This window comes from Asparagus officinalis, chromosome 8, assembly GCF_001876935.1.
Source record: "Asparagus officinalis chromosome 8, Aspof.V1, whole genome shotgun sequence".
Classification (NCBI taxonomy): domain Eukaryota; kingdom Viridiplantae; phylum Streptophyta; class Magnoliopsida; order Asparagales; family Asparagaceae; genus Asparagus; species Asparagus officinalis.
In genome coordinates, this window is record NC_033801.1 from 97,870,293 (window position 1) to 97,891,203 (window position 20,911).

The window sequence follows — 20,911 nt, forward strand, 5'->3', positions numbered from 1 at the left end:
ATATGCTGGCTTCATTAGTATATCCATTATCATCCAACCAGAATCATTTTCTTTCTTCGACTTCGGCAACCCTACAATAAGGTTCATAAAAAGGTCTGCCCACTTCTATTTCGAAATGGGGGAAGATTGAAGTGTTCCTACCGGTCCCTAATGATCCACCTTCACTTACTGACCGGTAAGACACTTAGCTATATACTCTGAAATCTTCCTATGCATATCACTCCACCAAACGTGTCTCTTTAGGTCTTTGTACATCTTAATTATTCCTGGGTGTACAGAATCACGAATTCATAGTTCTCAATAAACTCAATCCACCGTCGCTGCCTCTGGTTGAGTTCCTTCTGGGAGAAAAGATACTTCAAACTCTGGTGGTCGATGAACAACTCAAATTGCACTCCATATAAGTAATGCCTCGTGACTTCAGTACAAATATCACTACTGCTAACACCAAATCATGAGTGGGGTAGTTCTGCTCGTGCACCCTAAATTGTCATGAGGTATATGCTTCTACCCTCTGAGTCTGCATCAAGATGCCTCCTAAACCAACCAATGATGCATTTGTGTAAACAACGTACGTCCTGTCACTGCTCGAAATAGTCAAAACCGATACTGTAGTCAACTTAGTCTTTAAAGTATCAAAGGCCTTCTGGCACTCTGTGTTCCAAATGAACTGTACACCCTTCTTCGTAAGGCGTTCAAGTGGCGCCGAAATCTTCAAAAAGTCTAGGATGAACTTCCTGTAATAACCGGCTAACCCAAGAAGCTTCAAATCTCTATCACCATCTTCGGCGGTTCCAAAACAAGAGTTGCTGTAAACTTAACCAGATTCACTGCCATGCCCTCTCTGCTATTGACGTGGCCGAGAAATCTAACTTCTAAAAACATGAATACTACGGGTGCATTAGTCAACCCGAATGGCCTGACTAGAAACTCTAAAGATTCACATCGAATTAGGAAAAACGGCTTTGGAAAAATCCATCTTCCGAACCCGCAACTAAGATAACCAGACCGAAGATCAAACTTCGAGAAATACTACGCTCTCTGCAACTAGTCGAACAAGTCATCAATCCTAGGTAATGAGTACCTATTCCGGATAGTGACCTTGTCCGGCTCTCTATAATAAATGCAAAATCTCATATTACCGTCCTTTTTCTTCACGAAGAGGACCGATGCGCCCCACGGAGAAAAACTCCTACAAATAAATCCTGAGCTAACAACTCGTCCAACTGGGTCTGAAGCTCCCTCATCTCAGCTGGTGTCATACGATAGGGTGCGCGGGATATCGGGACTATACCCGGCTGCATCTCAATACACAACTCGACCTCTCACACAGGAGGTAACCCAGGTATATCCTGAAAGACATCCTGATACTCCGAGACAACTCTAGTCTCCAATAAATCAATACTCAGATCCCGTCACAGAACCTCCTCGATATACGCCAGAAACGACTCCGTAAAACGGTTGCCCTGAGAGTTTGCTACAATCATCTCAGACCCATCGGACGCTCGCAAATTGACTATCTTCGCAAAGTAGACAATACTAGCCTGGTAGGAGGATAACCAAACCATACCAATGATAACAACGAATCAGGACATGTTCAACGCTATCAAATCGACAACAAACTCTGACTCGTCTAGTCTGATGACATATTTCCGGTAGATAGAGTGGACACCTCTCCTAGAGGAGTAGATACTGACAACGGAATATCTAAAGAATGTGCTACAAGCTGAAGCCTACCAATGGAGGTATGAAAGATGAGCGAATTTTCTAAATCAAATTAGATCAGAGCTGAAAAGAAAATCAAGAATAAAGCTCCGTTCGAACCCTGATCACGCGGTACTGCTGAATAGATTCCACTAGATAATGCAAATCTCCTGGATGATGCAAATATAGCCTGCTGACCCTTAATCCTCGGATTAAAAAGTAGTACCTCTATTTCCCCATTGCTGGCTGAAATTACGACTCTGAGACTGTCGTCCGTGACCTCTATCTTGCTGGCTTCCTGTTGGTGTACTGTGACAATTCTTTCGCTCTTTGTTCGATCTTGTTGTGATTGTAACATGTACTCTAACTTCTGTACTACTTTGGTGCCCTCATATCATATTGTGCTCCTTTCTTATATTGTCCTTGTTGCTGGGTTAAAATCATTCTCCCGCTGCTATGATTCTCTAGTTTTCGCAATAGTTCTCTTGCCATTGGCGTTTCCACTATTCTGGTTTTGATTTCTTCCTCCACTATGGGCATGTCTCCCTGCTTTACTTAGACTAGCTCTAACTGCAAGTAGTGACTAAAATTCTCCCGAATAGGTGATAATTGCTACCACATCAAAAATCTGGATGTTGTTGCTATCCTCCAGCGATGCCCTCAGTGCTGAATACATCTAACTTCTGCTTGGTACTAAGTCGACATTCAAGGAATTTTCATATACTCCTTCCCTTATAGGTTGCTAATGAAGTTGGTGCGTCTTGAAACTCTGGTGCTCTCATTGTCTGATATCTTTCTTATTCTTTCAGAGCTAAACCTCCTGCTCTGTGGTTCTATAAATAGCTGATTGTGGTGGTGGTGCCTTCATAAGTATTGCTTCTTTACTTTCACGACGGGTACAACCGGTGATGGAACTCCTTAAAGTGGTCTTGCTGACGGAAACAGATACACTTCTTGCTCCTCGAGTGTTGTGAGATCTCATTGCTAACGGTGCCATGAAGTCGATCAAATACTGTGGAGCCTGCTGCGGCTCGGCTCTGTGTATCTCAACTAGTAGGTTATAAAGATACTTCTTTTAAATTTCAAATATTTATCAGGAAACTCCCAGCTGGAATGTGACGCCCCTGGGTTCACACAAGGCTGCAGTCCGAGGTGAAACCAGAGATGTCAAACCTGCCATGCACCACACCGTGCAATAACACGTTTCACCATCACAATTACTATCTCTCTAGTGGAATCAACAACAGGTGTAGGTACAAAGCAAGTAAAAGGTAAATCAACAATACTGGATGAAGTGATAGAACATAACACATCTCATCAACGAAATAAACTGAAGTACATAGTCAAAGTCTGAAATGAATAATAAAGATCTGGAGACCTCAACATGTCTTAAAGTACATAATGTCTGATACAGGAAATAAGGCACACAGCCTTTACAACTCTAGAACATAAACCTCTTAAGTCTAAAAATGTCTCAAGTGGAGTACAAAATAATATACATCTAATAAGAGGATAAATAGGCACTAGTAAGGGTCGCCCTCATCCTGCGACTCTCCGGGCTCCTGGCTCGTTACCTGAAAGGGCGAGGGACAACGAGCGTCAAAGCTCTAGCGAGCAACATCACAACCAACCCCATGGGATAGGGCTTGTTGTGTATGAAAATACAGTTAATACATAATAATATAAAATCATTTGTCCTAACAACAATGGGTTTTGATATTTAGGAAATTACAACACGAGCGTAGGTACGTCGAGCGAAATAAGACTGCATGAAGTAAACGTCCAACTCATGGACTGAATATAACCGTTGTCCAACGCATGGACCGGATGTGGCAGTTATCCAACGCATGGACCGGATGTGACCGTTGTCCAACGCATAGACCGAATGGTAATGCATGTCCAACACGAGGACTAAATAGTAATGCATGTCCAACACGAGGACTAAATAGTAAAGCATGTCCAACACGAGGACTAAATAGTAAAGCATGTCCAACACGAGGACTAAATAGTAAACAAAGACATTCTGCTCGACAGAACGTCCAGCGGTCGACCGCCGCGTCCAGCGCGGTCGACCGCGAAACTGACAGAAGCCTATTAAGGGTTTCTGTCAGCTTCGAAATAATTACAACTAGATGTTTTCTTGCATTGAATCAATATCTAACATTTTTAATATGTCATATGATAGACAACAACGAATTTAAACCTTTAAAATCTCATCATCAAGTCCCAAACATATATATAAACATGATTTAAATGTTCTTAAAATAGTAAAACAGGATCAACTCTTATTAAAATGTTTTCAGATCTAAATCTCATTAATACAAATTCGTGGGTGAACTTTTAAAATCTGAAATACTTGATTCTCATATCATATGCCATAATGATCTATTATATCTTCATAAAAAATACGAATTTGGCCCAATAAAACCGGATTAAAACCCAGATAAAACATGAAATACAAAAGGGGTGAAGTTGGGCGAGATGTTACTCGCCTCTGATGGGAACAAGGGTCCTGAATCTGTAGGAGAACAATCCCCTTCGCTGAACACTGATGGATCTCGCGAAACCCCAGCGAAAATCCTTCGAAACGACCCAAAAATGCCAAAATCCGAGCTAGGGTTTTGAGAGGAGAGAGAGAAGGAGGCTGAGGCTATTTGGGTTCAATAGAGGGTTCTGAGAGCTTCAAAACGAGTATATATAAGTAGGGTAACAACCGGGTTTGGTATAAACAAAATCAATCCGAAACAGAACTAAAACTGGCGTCTGTACGCTGAGCGGTCGACCGCAGCGACCACGGCGGTCGACTGCTCAGAGTTCTGGACCATGCTCAGACTGTGGTTCGGTAAAATGGTTGTAACTTTCTCATATGATTTCGGAATGAGGTGATTTAAGATTCGTTGGAAAGCTATTGAAGAGACCTACAACTTTGGTCTTATACACTTTTCCAGATTCTAACTGAATCAGTATGAAAAACATAGAAATTCTCAACTGGTTAAAATTCTCAGATTATCACTATTTGCCTTTGTGCATGTTTTGTGTATTTACACTCATATATTCACAAATATACATTGAATTGATCTCAAATCAATTCCTATCATACTCAAACATCAAAATATATTATTTTTACCATATAACATATTTATAATTATTTATCACACTATATTCAAATTTTTGGGGTTTTACATTAGTTAAGGTTACATCGTAGTGTTAAGGTTACTTCTTAGTTGTTACGTTTATCTATTAGTTGTGAAGGTTATAGTTTACTTGTTAAGCTTACTCTTCATTTGTTAAGGTTATAGCTTAGTTGTTAATGTTACTCCTTTGTTATTAATGGTTACATGTCAAGTTTGTTGTTCATGTATTGTTTAGTTGTTAAGTTTACAGATTATTTGTTAATGTTACAGTTTAGATATTAAGGTTAATGCTTACTTGTCAACCTTGATGCTTGTGCTTAGTTATTAATATTAATGATTTCTTGCTATATTTATATAGGTATGGAGTTATGGTTAAAGCTACAAATCTAAGAAGTTGTATTGTCATTGATGAGGTTGACGGGGGGTTTAGGCAGTGGCGCATAAGTATATAGAGGTCCGGGGGGGGGGGCGGGGGGCGTGGCCGCCCCCCCAAAATTTTGGGGAAAAATATAATAGGTTCCCTCCTCAGTCCGCACACGCCTCCATTTTGCTCCTCGAGATCTCCTGTGAAAAAACTCAATCATTGAGGGCCTGAGGCGCTATCTCCATTCTCCCGACTGATCTTTTGAGGGGGAAATTATAGCTTTTCCCTAAAATTATTTCGGGACTCGATCTAGGACACTCTATTACCTCTTCTTTCATGCTAAAATTTGGGGCTTTTCTCTACGAGGTAAGTGTTTTTATCAAAGCTCTATCTGTGTATTCGGATCTCTTCAAAATCGTCTAAAAAAACTTAGGAAAGTCTCAAGATCACTATGCAATATTGAAATTTAATTCTCTATTACCTCTTATCTCTCCACACTGATCTTTTAGGCAAAATTCTTTTTTTTCAAAAAATTGGTTAGGGATTCGTTATAGGGCTTGATTCTCTCCATTACCTCTTATCTCTTGCTTATTTTTCGCATCTTTTCTCATTTTTGCAGATTCTTTGCTTTGCTTCAAGATCAGGATTTTGGAGCCAGATAGAGGACACGAGTGAATCGGAGTGATCCGCGTTTTGGTGAGATTATTGTTGGGTTTGCAGTGAGCCGTCAGTCGTGAGTGAGCACAACAAATTTGAGGCCAACAAGCTTATGTTCAGACTTCAACAAAGTGATTATTGGTTAGAGTGTTAGACCTATGTTAAATCTCTGGTAATTATCTATCTTGTCTAACATTCTCTTCCATTGATTTGATTATGTGCTCTTTTCCCCTAATTTCAATTGATTTTTTGGGGAATTCTAGCGATGGATTCTGCTATAGTTTGGATTTAATTTTTGGAAAAATCTAAAATTTCTGTCATTAATCATTTGATGATCGATCAAAATCATAAATTGGTGTAAAAAATGATTGATTGATGATTATTAGGTGATAAAGTTCTCACTTTTATGTTATTATTGGTAGATAATATGCCTTGAGAATTAATTGGGGATTGTTTCTTTTCGATCTATTCATATGTGATTGAAATTCTTTACTTGAACTTTACAGGTCCGTGATTAAATTTGAAATAAAATGAGAAAATCCGTTACAATTGATAAGTTTTTCCAAAGAAAGAGAGGAAGTGAATTGGGTCCTGCTGCTCCTATAACCTCTGCACTAGCCTCAAATGATAATGATCTTCCATTTGAAAATCCTCCTAAAAGGTTTAGAAATCCAGACGGTGAAGAAGTTGATCTTAATTCCTTAGAGCGTGATCCAGGCTTGCGTCGACAAATATGGGAATACCCTCTTGACCAACGGGAGGAGATTCGTCGAGCTTATTTGAATCTAAAGGCATATCAACCTATTCTTCAAGATTATCCATTAAATAAGGATATTAAGCATCCTCGAAGATTTCAATTTACTTGGTATGAGCTATTTTATTGGTTGGAGTATTCATCGACTAAAGATAAAGTATATTGCATTCCATGTTTTCTCTTCAACAAGCCATCGGGATGCGAAAATCAAACTGCTTTTGTTGTTGATGGTTTTGACAGTTGGAAGAAAGTTCGAAGCGGAAAAGCATGTGCTTTCCTAGGCCATATAGGAAAAGATAATGTATCTTTACTCCATCGTATTGCTGAAAAGGCATGTGAGGATTTGATGAACCAACCGCAACATATATCAAGGAGATTCAACAACTTTAATGCTGGACAAGTTGCAACTAATCATCTTCGGTTAAGAGCTCACATACTTGTGGTGTGATTGCTTGCACTGCAAGGGATTCCGTTTAGAGGCCACGATGAGAAATCTGGTTTGTCCAAGTGTGACAATTTTCTTGAATTTTTGGATGTGTTGGCCATGGAGAATGACGAACTTTCAAAGACAATTGTGAAAGCTCCAAAAAATGCCAAATATACAAGTCATGATATTCAAAAACAAACACTTCATGTGTTTTCAGTGAGAGTGAAAAATGCAATTCGTGAAGAAATTGGAGTTTCCAAGTATTGCATTATTGTTGATGAAGCCCGTGATGAGTCAAAAAAGTGCAAATGTCTATTGTGTTGCGGTTTGTGGACACTAATGGATTCATTCAAGAACATTTTTTGGGTTTGTTCATATTTCCGATACTGCAGCTTTGACTTTAAAGAATGCTATATATTCTGCTTTGGCTCATTACAATTTGGATGTTCAAAATATTAGAGGTCAAGGTTACGACGGGGCTAGTAATATGAGGGGTGAATTCAATGGATTGCAATCTTTGATTGTGAAAGATTGTAAGGCTGCTTACTATGTTCATTGCTTTGCTCATCGGCTACAGTTGGCTCTTGTTGCGGCAACAAAAAAATCTGACTCCCATTCATATGTTTTTTGACAAATTAATTTCTATAGTTAATATGGTTGGTGCTTCTTGTAAGCGTTATGATGAATTGAAGAAAGCTCACACGAATGACATTGCCCATTTGACTTCTATTAATGAACTCGAGACAGGCCTGGACTTAATAAAATTAGCGCGCACTTTACAATGAGATGCTAATACGCGTTGGAGTTCTCATTTTAGATCATTGTCGGGTTTGATTAGGATGTTCAGTGCAGCATGTACGATATTGCTCAAAGTTATGGAGGATAGGCTTCCTTCCCAACGAGCCGATGCAACATCCGTTTATGATAAAATGACTTCGTTTGATTTTGTGTTTATCTTGCATCTAATGAGCGATCTTATGGGCATCACAGATTTTCTTTCCCAGACTTTACTAAGTAAGTCTCAAGACATTTCGAATGCAATGGAGTTTGTGTCATCTATAAAAAGATTACTACAAGAGTTAAGGGATGACAAGTGGGATAATTTGCTTGAAAAAGTAAAGTCTTTTTGTGTGGCTCGTAACATTAATATTCCTGATTTTAGTGCTCAGTATGTTGATAGACGGTGCCAAGCTAGCTCGTGGTCATCAAGACATCACCATTGGACATCATTATCGAGTAGACTTCTTTTATGCCGCGATCGATTCACAAATGCAAGAAATTAATGTGCGTTTTAGTGAAGATGCGACGGAATTGCTCATGCTTAGTTCTGCCTTAAATCCTCAAAATGCATCTGAGGCTTTGAGAATACTAGATATATGCAAATTGGTTGACAAGTTTTATGCACAAGATTTTACAAGTGCAGAAAAAGAGAGCTTGAAGATGCAACTAAAACATTATGAGCATAATGTAGTCAAAGGGTCAGACTTCAAAACACTTTCAACTATTTCTGAGTTGTGTCAATGGTTGGTAAAGACTAATAAATCTGCTACATACGACCTTATTTTTAGAGTGATCGTGCTTGTGCTTACTCTTCCAGTTTCTACTGCTACTGCAGAATGATCATTCTCAGCTATGAATATCGTCAAGACTAGGCTTCGAAGCAAAATGGAGGATGCTTTCCTCTCAGACGCATTAATGGTGTTTATTAAAAGAGAAATTGCTAAAAGTCTGAGCATTGATGCTATCATAGAAGACTTTGAAAATTTTAAGGAACGTTGAATTCCTTTTAGCTAGAGAAGTTTTAGTTATAAAAAATTAGATAATGCTTATTTGAATATTTTTAACTTAATTTTTGTCTTCCTCTTTTGAAATATTTTGGAGATATTGATGTTGGCTATTCTACTCATTTTATTTGGGTTGTAGTGTATCTCTTGTCAATAAAATTATATTAAAAAAATTTTTTGTCTATCTTTTGTACACGGCCCCCTTAGAACTAAAATCCTGGATCCGTCCCTGGGTTTAGGCATTTGTTCATCTACTACTTTCAACTTAAAGGCAAAATCTCAAAATCACTGCTTATGCTAAGTAAACATTATTCTTACTGTAGTATACTTCAGAATATTAAACATCCTCTTTAAGCAACAATGAAATTTTGAATCTAGATTGTTCATGCTAGAGCAATTTTTTAAGTTTAATGACACTATTCATGCTACAGTAAAAATTCTTCTTTGTCCCACATTCAGCCTAAAGTAGAAAATTTTAAACCTTTAAAATGCTATTCATATCTAAATTTTTGCCCCTTTTCTTGTATATGATGATTTGAACTTTATCAGATATTTCATATATATAAATTTTTTTAGCTCTATTAAAGAAAATTGATAAAACTTGCTAATTGGTATATTATTTTTTTAGCTGATTGGGAGATTCACTTTATAAACAGTAGTAAAAAAATTATTGTTGAAGCTTTTATAAATATAATTATATACAAAATCCATATTGTTATTTTGGCGGCAAATATACCTCAGTAAATGATACCCACAGCAACGCATGAGCTAATACTAGTAAGTTATAATGCCTATATTTAAGAGTTCATTGCTAAATGTAGGCCTCTTCTGTTCTTAGATGAGACATTTCTTAAAGACCACCACAAAGATATATTACTTAGTGCCACACGATATGATGGGAACCAGTGTTTTCTCTTGCTTATTGCATATGCAACTAGGAGATCGGGGAAGATTGAAAGTGTTCTTGCAAGGAGTGTAGTTCATACTATGTAATAAACCCTCTCCACTTACTACTCTTGAACAAACTTGATTAGAATTGTACACTGTGAGAACAGTTCATATTTGTTATTTAGCTCCAGACCTCGTACTTAAATTTGTCGGCCATGCTAGTTGAAATAAACTGAAAACGGAAGTGATGATTACTATGGATTTTCTTTTTGTGAGTCATTGTTTGGTTGGTTTCTTTTATTCATTTTGCAAACTTAACCGCATCACTAGGCCTATTCAAATAGGCCGGCCCGGGTCAGATTTTTGGGTCTGGGCCGGGCAAAATACCTAGGCTGAACCCAGACCCGGGGTGCTCAGGGGTGGGCCGGTCCGAATTTTTTTATTTTTGTTTTTCTGATTTTTTTATAGAATTGCTAAAGTATCAGATTAGTCTTATTATATTTATATAAGTATGTATTAGTATATACTTACATATTAGTATATAGCTATATATTATATATACATATATTATATGTGAATATATCGTATATACTTATAAGTTATAACTTGTGTGAGAGAGAGAATCACATTAGTATAGAAGTTATTTATAAATGTGTATTATATAGTTATATATGTACTTGTTACATACTTATATTATGCTTATTTAAATATAGTTATATACTTTACTTGTATGATATACTTTATTATTTTATATATACTACATGCAATATACTTATATATAACTAGTATAGTACACGTGTTGCACGTGAACGGATTAATTTTATATTTAAATTCTTTTTTGTAATAAGTTTGCTCACTACAACAAAATACATCATTACCGACGAAACAAAAACGTCGGCAAAAGTTTAAAAAACGTCGGGAAAAATCTTTCCCGACGCAAAATGCAGCGTCGCTAACGCGTCACCAAAAGTGCGTCAAGGAAAATATTTGGCGACGCAAACACACTGCGTCGGTAAAAGTCAACACTTTTGGCGACGCAAACACACTGCGTCGGTAAAAGTCAACACTTTTGGCGACGCTTCATGCGTCGGGAAAAGTACATCTTTTAGCGACGCATAGTATTTTGCGTCGGCAAAAGTATGCATAATTTTTTCATATGCAAAAGTGCGTCGGTAAAACTTGTACTTTTGGCGACGCATGCAGCGTCGGCAAAAGCTAATGCGTCGGCAAAAATATAGCTTTTAGCGACACAAAACTGTTCGTCGCTAAAAATTATACTTTTAACGACGCAAGTTAGCATCGGCAAAAGTGTAGCTTTTAGCGATGCAGAATGAAGCGTCGCTAAAAACTATATCTTTGGCAACGCAAAATAGCGTTGCTAAAAGTTTTTTTTTTTGCGACGCAATATAGCGTCAACAAAAGTATTACTTTTAGTGGCGCTTTTTAGCCTACACTGAACCTGAACATCCACAAAAAATTTGCTCTCATTTACATCAACAAAGAAACTAGACATCAAATTATACTCCAAACAAGTTACATATTAAGATAAACAAAGAATTTGCTCCCATTGCAAAATAGTTACATTCATTTCCATTTCCAAGTCAACACTCAAAGGTCTATTTACATATTCCAGTTTGCTTGTAATCCATGAAGGAAAAAAAAACACAATGGAAAGAGAGGAAAATGTGAAAGAAAAGAAAGAAGGAAACAACTATTTAAATATTCCAGTTTGCTTGTAACCTCATGACTAGTTTCTCTCTGCTTCTAAGATAATCAAATCCATGTTCCTGCATAACAAGAATAAAGCAGCATCAAAAAATAGCCGTGAATGCGAGTGTAAAAATTTCACAAAAGATTTTTGATGCAAATACCTGTAAATCCTATAGACACGATTTCAAATACACCATTTCAGGATTTCTAATTATATGATGGCCAGTTGGTAATAAAAATTAGTTGCAGATCTAAGTATACAATGATGTAGGTACATTGGCCAATCATTGGTCTATTGTGAAAGTTCAATTGCAGTTTGAGTACCTAAAATACATATACCTTAGTTTCTCTACAATTTGATATCCAGTATTCTCACACCTCTTGCAATCGACGTATTTTCCTTTAGTTAATTTGTAGCTAAATACTACAGTTCTCATCTGAGTCACAAGTGATAGGTTTTTTTGGACACTAATATTTGCCATGAAGCCGTCTTCACAACCTCCCACCATTCAAGTGAAAAGTCCTCTACCTGTCGATATGCCGTTGGGTTGAAAAAAGGGGTGCGCTTGAATTCAGGGTTGATCTCCGTGTCAAATGCTACTGCTATGGTACTCATGGATTGGCTCAACTAGAAAAGGTAAAAGGAAGCTATTAGAACGCAATTCTCTTCAGGAAATTAAATAAAGGATTATGCTGCTGGGTTGAAAAAAGGGGTGCGCTTGAATTCAGGGTTGATCTCCCTGTGTCAAATGCTACTGCTATGGTACTCATGGATTGGCTCAACTAGAAAAGGTAAAAGGAAGCTATTAGAACGCAATTCTCTTCAGGAAATTAAATAAAGGATTTTTTTATACATAGTTCTTCAAACAAAAAAAAATGAAGGAGCCTCTTGGGAAGCAAGTTTGAAATTCTAAAAGTTTGAAATTGCCATTACTAACAAGCAGGAAGTTTGAAATTTTGCAATAACATAAATTCTAAAAGTTTAAAAGGTGGATTAGTTTGGGATCCAAAATCAGCACAAAAAACTGAATCTCTCAATTGCCTACACCAAACTTCATAAAAGAAACAAGTAGACACAACATGTACAATACTCCAATACCAATATTTGACTAAACAAAACCAGCAGAGGATGGAGCATGCACCAACTAAACAGAACCAGTAGAAAAAATATATCAAAGCTTAATCACCTACATATTTATACACAACAAAAAGGTAAACCGCAACAATCACCTACATTTCAATTCAAATAGTTTCAATTTTCAAAACTCGATCATATTTACTAACATAAACTTAATGCTAAATCAGGTAGGCAAAGTTAAACAAGAGTAAAAATATACGCAACAAAAAGGAGATTTACACTCCAACTTTTTGAATGAATATACCAGGTTCTATAAATAAATCACAAAAAACAGGTATCTACGTTGATATCATAAATCAGAAAAACACTTGAATATAGATGATTTTAAATGAACAATTCCACCACTAACCGCAAAGGTAAAAAAAATTATGATTCAAAAATTCTAGTGATAACAAGTTTCACCACACAATGCTACAGGCTTACAAGACAAGGTGGACCTTCAGAAGATGTATAGACCAAAACTAGTAAAAAATAATCGCAGTGCCACAAGGATCATGACATAATCCTTGTAGACTGTAGCTCAATAACTGATTTTGGGGCCTTCTTCCACTTTTCCTAGTCTTTTCAGATATCAGTATCATTGTTTTAAACTAGCAAGTATAAACTCATCATAACATCATATACTTAGTAGAAAAACAAGAGCAACAATCTAGTTCAGCATTCAGTAATTATCAGACATAATAGCAATTTCACTAATTAGTAATTATCACCTTGTCTGCAAAATAAAGAGGGGAGAAGTTTTCTGTTTGGCATGCAACAATTAGGTACCTCTTCATTACCTTTTAATAGGACCACAAGCACTCTGTCAAGGTCTTCTCACAAAATTCCCATACCAGACTACTATCAGATGAAATGCATTTGCCAGCTAGAAAAAGTGCACGTATAGAGTGCTCACAAGCAGAGTGATACTCTTCCGCTGACTCTGTGTCTAAGACCCGACAAACTTGAGTATTTCACATCAAGGGTTTTTGCAATACAATTAATGCTCCAGACTTCATTTAGAGTTAAATCACCAAATAAAAAGTGCATACAATTACACATCAAAATCCAATCAAGTTAACTGATGATCAGGATTATCATTCATGCTATTTTCAAATATGCGACGTATTTAACCATGCGTCGGGAATAAGCGTTGGGAAAAGTGTAATTTGTTGTAGTGATGTCAGTCAAAGCGGTAAAATCTTGAGATTCACAGGGTCTTTTTCTCATATGAAAATAGCAGATAAAATATAAAACAGAATATTACTTCCTACATGTCTTTTTCTCATATCACTCCAATACAATTTTACTTATAGGAAGAAAATAAATGATTAATAAAATGCTGGCCTATTATGAAAAAAGTGTAGAATGAATTGTACTTGTTTATTATAAGTTTATATAAAAACACACACCTAATATTCTACTTAAGCTTACCAAGATCGCTGAATTCTTCATAGTACTTCATTTGCATGAACTCCATGCCAGCTCTAGTAGTTCGAAGAGAATGTTTCAGTTCCGATAAGAAAATACATACTTTTTGAAAAGATTAAGTGAAGCTAAATCTAAAGAAATTTGTGCAGGATAGTGAAACTTTACCTGAATATTCCTTTGTTGTTGATCCAAAACTAGGTGCTGCTTCCGAAGCTTATCTTTCGATGCCTCCTCTTCTTTTGAGTTAGCGAAGCTCTCTTTCTTTAATTTGATGAATTTATTCTCTTCTGCCTCAAGCTTCAAAATAAAAACGAAAACACAAAATCATATAATTGTGCATTATTTGTTATAAGAAATTCACAACACAAAGTATAATGAAGAAGGAATATAGAAAAGCAAAAGAATAACATCAAAGGATAATATACCTTCCTCTCACAAGAAACAGGTGCAGAATCAACCGAAACCTTTAGCTTAGTAAAGGATTTATTTTCATCTTTCAGCCCCTTCAAAGTCATTTTCACCTATGGAATTTATATTGAAGGTGAGTTTATAGCACAATTATCAAGATAGAGCTCAAGCGCTTTCACTAGCAATCTAAACATATATCCTACAAATTTGGAATCCGATATAAAATAAGAGATGATATCCGCAATGTGTATCAATACTCACAATAATATCATCTGACTTTATTCAGCATACTGGTTAATATCCGCAAGCATACAGGTATACTAGTTACAGCACCAATCCTACTTCGTAATCACACAGCAAATACAAGATACTGGTGCGGAAGGGTTACCTTGCTAGCTGTTGCATAATCAGCAAAATATTGTTTCTCCCAAGCTTAAATGTCCCAAAGTGCTTGCCAGGGCCGCATATTATTTCCATTTCCAGATATCTTAACATATTTTCTAATTATTTCCTGCATGCAATAAGCTAATTGCCATTATTGAACAGAAAAACAGGAAATTAGAAACTGGAATTGCAAATAATCCTGCACTTGTGAGTAAGTACCTGACTTGAGAATTCAACTCATCCACAAGAAGCTCCGATATAAAAATCCTAGGCAAAGCAAGCTACATTTTTACTGTACTCAGTCTCAGGCAGGCAGCAAACCACAAAGCTCTCAGCCTTTTTGCTGGTAAAAACCTCAGTTCATCTCGTTGAGTATAACCAAAATCCAGAAGAATGACGCAATGGAATCAATCCCATGGCCATCTACTTCAAAATTTAGAAAAAAAATACATAGTATAACACTAATAGAATCAAGCGGGGAAAAAAAACAAAATTGCATCATTTACCCGCAAATGTTCGGAAAGCCGAAGTGATCGTAACACACAGGACTGCATTAGACGAGCTCACCAGATTCAAGAACAGATTTTGCAGTCGGATTCCCAGTCAAGTAAACTTTCCCCATGCTCGAGAGCACCGATCTAAAGAACGATTGAGATTGCGAGCCCTGTGATATATTAAAAACAGCAATTTATCTACAGAACGCCTCTAATTTAACGAATTAAAAAGAGAATAGTATAAATACCATCGGAGCTTGATCGGAGCCTGCAGCGGAGGCTAGGGTTAGCGATTAAAAAGAGAATAGTATAAATACCATCGGAGCTTGATCGGAGCCTGCAGCGGAGGCTAGGGTTAGCGCTCGGGTTCGGAGCGAGATCGGACGGTGGAGGGAGATTCTTGAAGGGAGTCGGAGGTGAGATCGGTGGGGGTTTGATCGGAGGGAGGAGGAGAAGACGGCGGGGATTCTTGAAGCTAATGCTGCTGATCCGACGGAGGCGGCGGTGAAATTCGACGGAGGCGGAGATCTCCGACGATGGCGGCGGTGAGCTTCGACGAAGGCTGCGAACTTTAGAGAAGAAGCACGGGTTTGGGGGCGATTTTTTGATGAGAGAGAGCGGGGTTAGGGGTTTTGGCTCTTCGTGAAAATAAAAGGGGGGAATTTTCCCTCCTTGTACGAGTTGGAAAATTTCGGGGGCCGGGGGTTGTCATTTGGCGACGCGGACAAGTGAAGAACCGTCGTAAAAAATATAACTTTTACCGACGTCAAGTAGATACGTTGGGAAATGAATACTTTTAGCGACGTTAGTTTAATACGTCGCGATAAATACATACTATTAGCGACGCTAATCCTAAAACGTCGTTAAAAACTATACTTTTACCTACGAAAATGAAAAAACGTCGGGAAATCCATAACTTTTACCGACGCTAAGTTAAAACGTCGCTAATAATATACACTTTTAGCGACGCTAATTATAAACGTCGGGAAATATATATTTTTTGCCGACGCTAACTAAAAACGTTGGGAAAAACATAATTTTTGCCGACGTTTTTAACCATGCGTTGGGAATAAGCGTCGGGAAAAGTGCAATTTGTTGTAGTGATAATTTTTGCCGACGTTTTTAACCATGCGTTGGGAATAAGCGTCGGGAAAAGTGCAATTTGTTGTAGTGGCTGTTAGATGTAATTTGAGGGATTTTTGTTATTTTTAATCATTAAAATCCTAAAGTAAATATGGTCTTTTATGAGGTTTTTTGTGAAATTTCAATGTTCTTTCCATAAATTTTATGGCATATCTGTAAAACTATAAAGTTTTAGGGTTGTTTCTGCAAATTTAAAGGTTTACTTTATAATTTTTCTAAAAACTTAATTTTATGAAACTGGGGGTTTCCAATAAAACTTATGAAATACCTGAAAGACATTATTCAATTTGTAAACCTAAGAAGCATAATTTTATTTATTGTATAATTTAATATAATATCCAATGTTTATAATTTTAACATATTTTGGGGTTTTTTGTTCGCAAATTCATAATAAAAAGTTATACCATTAAGAAGGATAACATACTAACTTTAAAATAATAATTTAAAGATTTTTGATTAATATGGAAAAATTTAAATTTTATAACAACTAAGAATATACTTCATTAGAGTTGAAAAATTAACCAAAATTTGTATAGTCCTCTAAAATGATTAAAACAAAGCTTCTTCAATTGTTAAGAACAAACATCATTAAAAAATTAATTTATTTGTCTTACAGTAGTGTGTATCATTATTTTTCTCCAACAATTTTTTTAAATTGAACCTGCAAATTTTGATCAAATAAAAGTTTTTGTGAAGGCTAGATTTTGCAAGTCAGTATATGATTTTTTAAGGAACCATCATGATGGGCATGACCAAAGTATATCCTTCGTTTAAAGTAAATTTCCACAACAGCGAACATTTGATGTTTTTAAAAATTTTAACCTTTTTTCTTCAGTATACTGCAAAATATGGACTGCTAGTTACATTTTATGCTGGTGCTAAAGATCTTTGCATATACATAGTAAGAAGAAAACCTAAAAGACTCAAACTCGTTTATATGAATATGAGGAACTAAACTTTTCTCTTCTTAAATTATTCATCTTATTTGATCAGTTGGAAGTGAAGTAGCTTGATGTGTTATTTTCAGAATTCAGTCTTAAGACCTTGCGCTCTAAATAATACACACATGTCACAATGCCTCACTCTATATTTAGTTTATTTTTGAATCTTGCTTTATCAATGTTGATAATGAAATAGAAAAGTATATTTAAAAGAAAATTCATAGAAAATTGTGAACAAGCTAGTTGTGATTTATAGGGGCTAGTAGAAAGATAAACAATTGAAATATGTTTTATGATTATGGTAGTGATCAATAGTAAAAATTAAGATAGAGAGAGTAGGAGATTAATTTGTTATTGGGAGGTTAAAAAATAAGTATATTTACTTTCTGGTAATTATAAAATAAGTACATTTACTTTCTAGTAAAATTAAGGTGTACTTGAGGGAGGGGGCTTCATTATTGTTAGTGAGGGAGATCAATGGATTATTATTAGTGAGGGAGATTAATGGATGAAATTAAGAATTAGGAGAGGTTATGAGTGAGAGATTAAATAGAAAATTTATAGGTAATTAATAGAGAGGATATGAATATGAGGAGGTAATGAGTGAGAGGATATTATTATTATTATTATTATTATTATTATTATATCTAACTTTTTTTTACCCATTTGCATCACCTTAAGTTGTGATAACTTTAAATAAAATATTTTAAGTAAAACATATTTTATTAAATTGTGGATTTCATACTTGATTGGGTTTTATGGTTCTCAAAATAAAAATTATCAAATAAAAACTTCAAAAATCTTGATTCCAAAGGTGTGAGGATTTTGAGAAATAAATATCAAAATAACATCAATTAATCTTGATAATCTACAAAATATGCATTACAAATTAGTCTACTTCTTATTATTTTGTCGGTCGTTATATTTTTTTGGAGGTTTGATGATGATTGTTCTTAACAATTGAAGAAGCTCTATTTAAGTCATTTTAGAGGTCTATATAGGTTTTGGTTTGTTTTTTTTAGCTCTAGTAGAGTATGTTCTTAGTTGTCATAAAAGTTTTATTGAGTCCATTGAAGGAGTCTATATATAACAATCCACATTAACCTAATATTGATAAGAGCTTATGGATCATGCTAAAGAAATAAAATATAGAGTACGTAAACATCCTGAAAAGTATCCTGACAACAATTTATATTTTTAACATAACTAGGTGGGATGCACATGCATTGCATGTTGTCAAATAATTTAATTATTTTATTCAGGTTTACACTTTTTCTGAGAAACATATTATCTCTACTGTAACTCATTTGTAAAATAGTCCATGGATACCATATAATTTGTTGCACGAAATAAAATCATGTTGTTAAATCTCTACTTGATGATGATAATATTTTGTAGACTAATATCTAACTTGATAATACATTAAATTTAGTTATGACTTACAAAATTTAGAACTTTGATCTAATAGACATATCAAATATTTCAACTTATAATTTTAGAAAGTTGATCTGAAAAACATATCAAAGAACTTTTATCTTATATACCAAATGCACAACAACTAACTTTGGAACTTTCTGATTTTTAGGGGGAGTGTTCAGATTTTTTTATAGGAGCTTGTTTATAATTTTTGATTTTAGGAAGCTTTTTGTAAATTTTTTTTCATAAGATCATCTATAATTTTAATATTTTCTTAGGAGCTTTCCTAATTTTCAAAATTTTTTGGGGACTTTGTAATTTCAGATTGTGCAAGGGGAATATGAAAATTTTAAAATTGCAGAGGAGTTTTTTATAATTTTTTAATTTTGACATGTTTTTTCTATTTTTAAAGAATTTATTTGTTATCTTTGAATAATAAGTAGTTCTTTATAGTTTTAGATTATTCAAAGGGGATAACGAAGATTTTTTATTTTTGGGGTTTTTTAATTTTTCAGTTTTTTTAGGGTGTTTTCTACAACTTAAGATTTTTAAAAGCTTGTATGTAATTTTTAAAATTTTATAGTGTTGTATGTAATTACAGATTGTTCATGGAACTATTCAAAATTTTCTAATTTTCAAGGCATTTGGTTGTAATTTTTAGGTTGTTTGAGGTATTTTTTAATTTTTAGATTTTAAGGGATTTTTTGTAATTTTTAAAATTCTTAATGTATTGTATATAATTTCAAGTTGTAAGCGGACTATTCAAAATTCTCATACTTTTAGGATTGTAATTTTTTACAATTTTTGATGAGGAGGTTGTTAATAATTTTTAAATTTCATGGTTCTGCGTGTAATTTTATATTATTCAAAAGGTTATTTAAAATTTTTATATTTTAAGGGTTTTTTTTTGTAAATATGAATGTAAACTCTTATTTATTGGCTTTGTAGAGCATACATCTTTTCGTCTCCTACTTGCGCTCAAAACGAATTTGATATAGATTTTAATTTTACCTTATCAATATATTTCTCAAACACCTTTTAACTTAAAGGTTTAGTCAATGAGTTTGACACATTATCGGTAGAAGCAACATTAAGAATGTTTATGTTTCCTCTCTTACCAAGATATACTTTCATTCAATGTGTTCTAAATTATTATGAACCCTAGGCACTCTAGCTTGGGCAAGTTGCTGTAATCAAAATACAAAGTAATGGAATATTCGGTAGTCGAAAAAAACCTTACTCTTTCACGAATTTTTTAAAACAACTTCTTTTGCTTCTTCACAATGTGTAATTTGCTCTACTTCAATTGTAGAATCAGCTATAGTCTTTTACTTACAACTATTTAATAGCTTCATTATTTAATGCAAAGACAAACCTGATATAGATTTTCTATCGTAGGGATCCCATTGAAAATTATAATTAGTGTATCCTTCAACTTTTAAAGGATCACCACCAAACATCTAACTACTTTTTTGCTACTTCACAACTGCAGTTATCTTTTGTTTAGTTAAGATATTTAAAAGAATATTTAACTTTGGATTGATATCTACTAACATCTCTTATTTCTTGAGCAATATCTAGCCTAGTACACAATATTGTATATGTAAGACTGCCTAAAGTTGAAGCATATGTGCATTGCTTTATTCCTTCTAGTACATTATCTGTATGAGATGATATTTTCTTCGAAAGTTTCTTCTTTGAATTTTTCAAGTTAAACTCGGCCCCTAACTTATCAATATAAGTAGACTGGGACAATGCTATTAAGGTGTAAGCTCTATCCCTATAGAGTTTGAGTCCCAAATTATATGATGCCTGGCCCAAATCTTTCAAGAGAATTTGTTAGACAGCCATAATTTAACAATTGATAACATTCAACTTCATTCAAATATTTCAGAAGTATTTGATAAAAGTTAGTTTTTTTAGTTAGAAGTATTTCATAAAATCTTTCATAGAGAATTTATTAGATAGCTATGATATTTGTATTTTTAACACTTTTCAAAGGTTGTTGGAAAAATAGGAATGTTCGGTAGTAGTTTCAAATAGTTCAAGGGGTTAATTGAAAATTTTACATATTCAGGGTATTTTTTTTCTTTTTTGAGTTTTTTCTGTTATTCTAGATTTTGGAAGTCCATAAATTTTAAAATTTTAGATTATT

General features: G+C 34.9%; 1 protein-coding gene across 1 annotated transcript; it reads left to right on the plus strand.

Annotated features, from left to right (window-relative positions):
* LOC109821582 lies at nucleotides 7,158–8,660 on the plus strand. Its single transcript, XM_020387758.1, has 3 exons — nucleotides 7,158–7,350; nucleotides 7,433–7,573; nucleotides 8,203–8,660. The coding sequence occupies exons 1-3, from the start codon at nucleotides 7,158–7,160 to the stop codon at nucleotides 8,658–8,660; spliced, it is 792 nt and encodes a 263-aa protein (XP_020243347.1).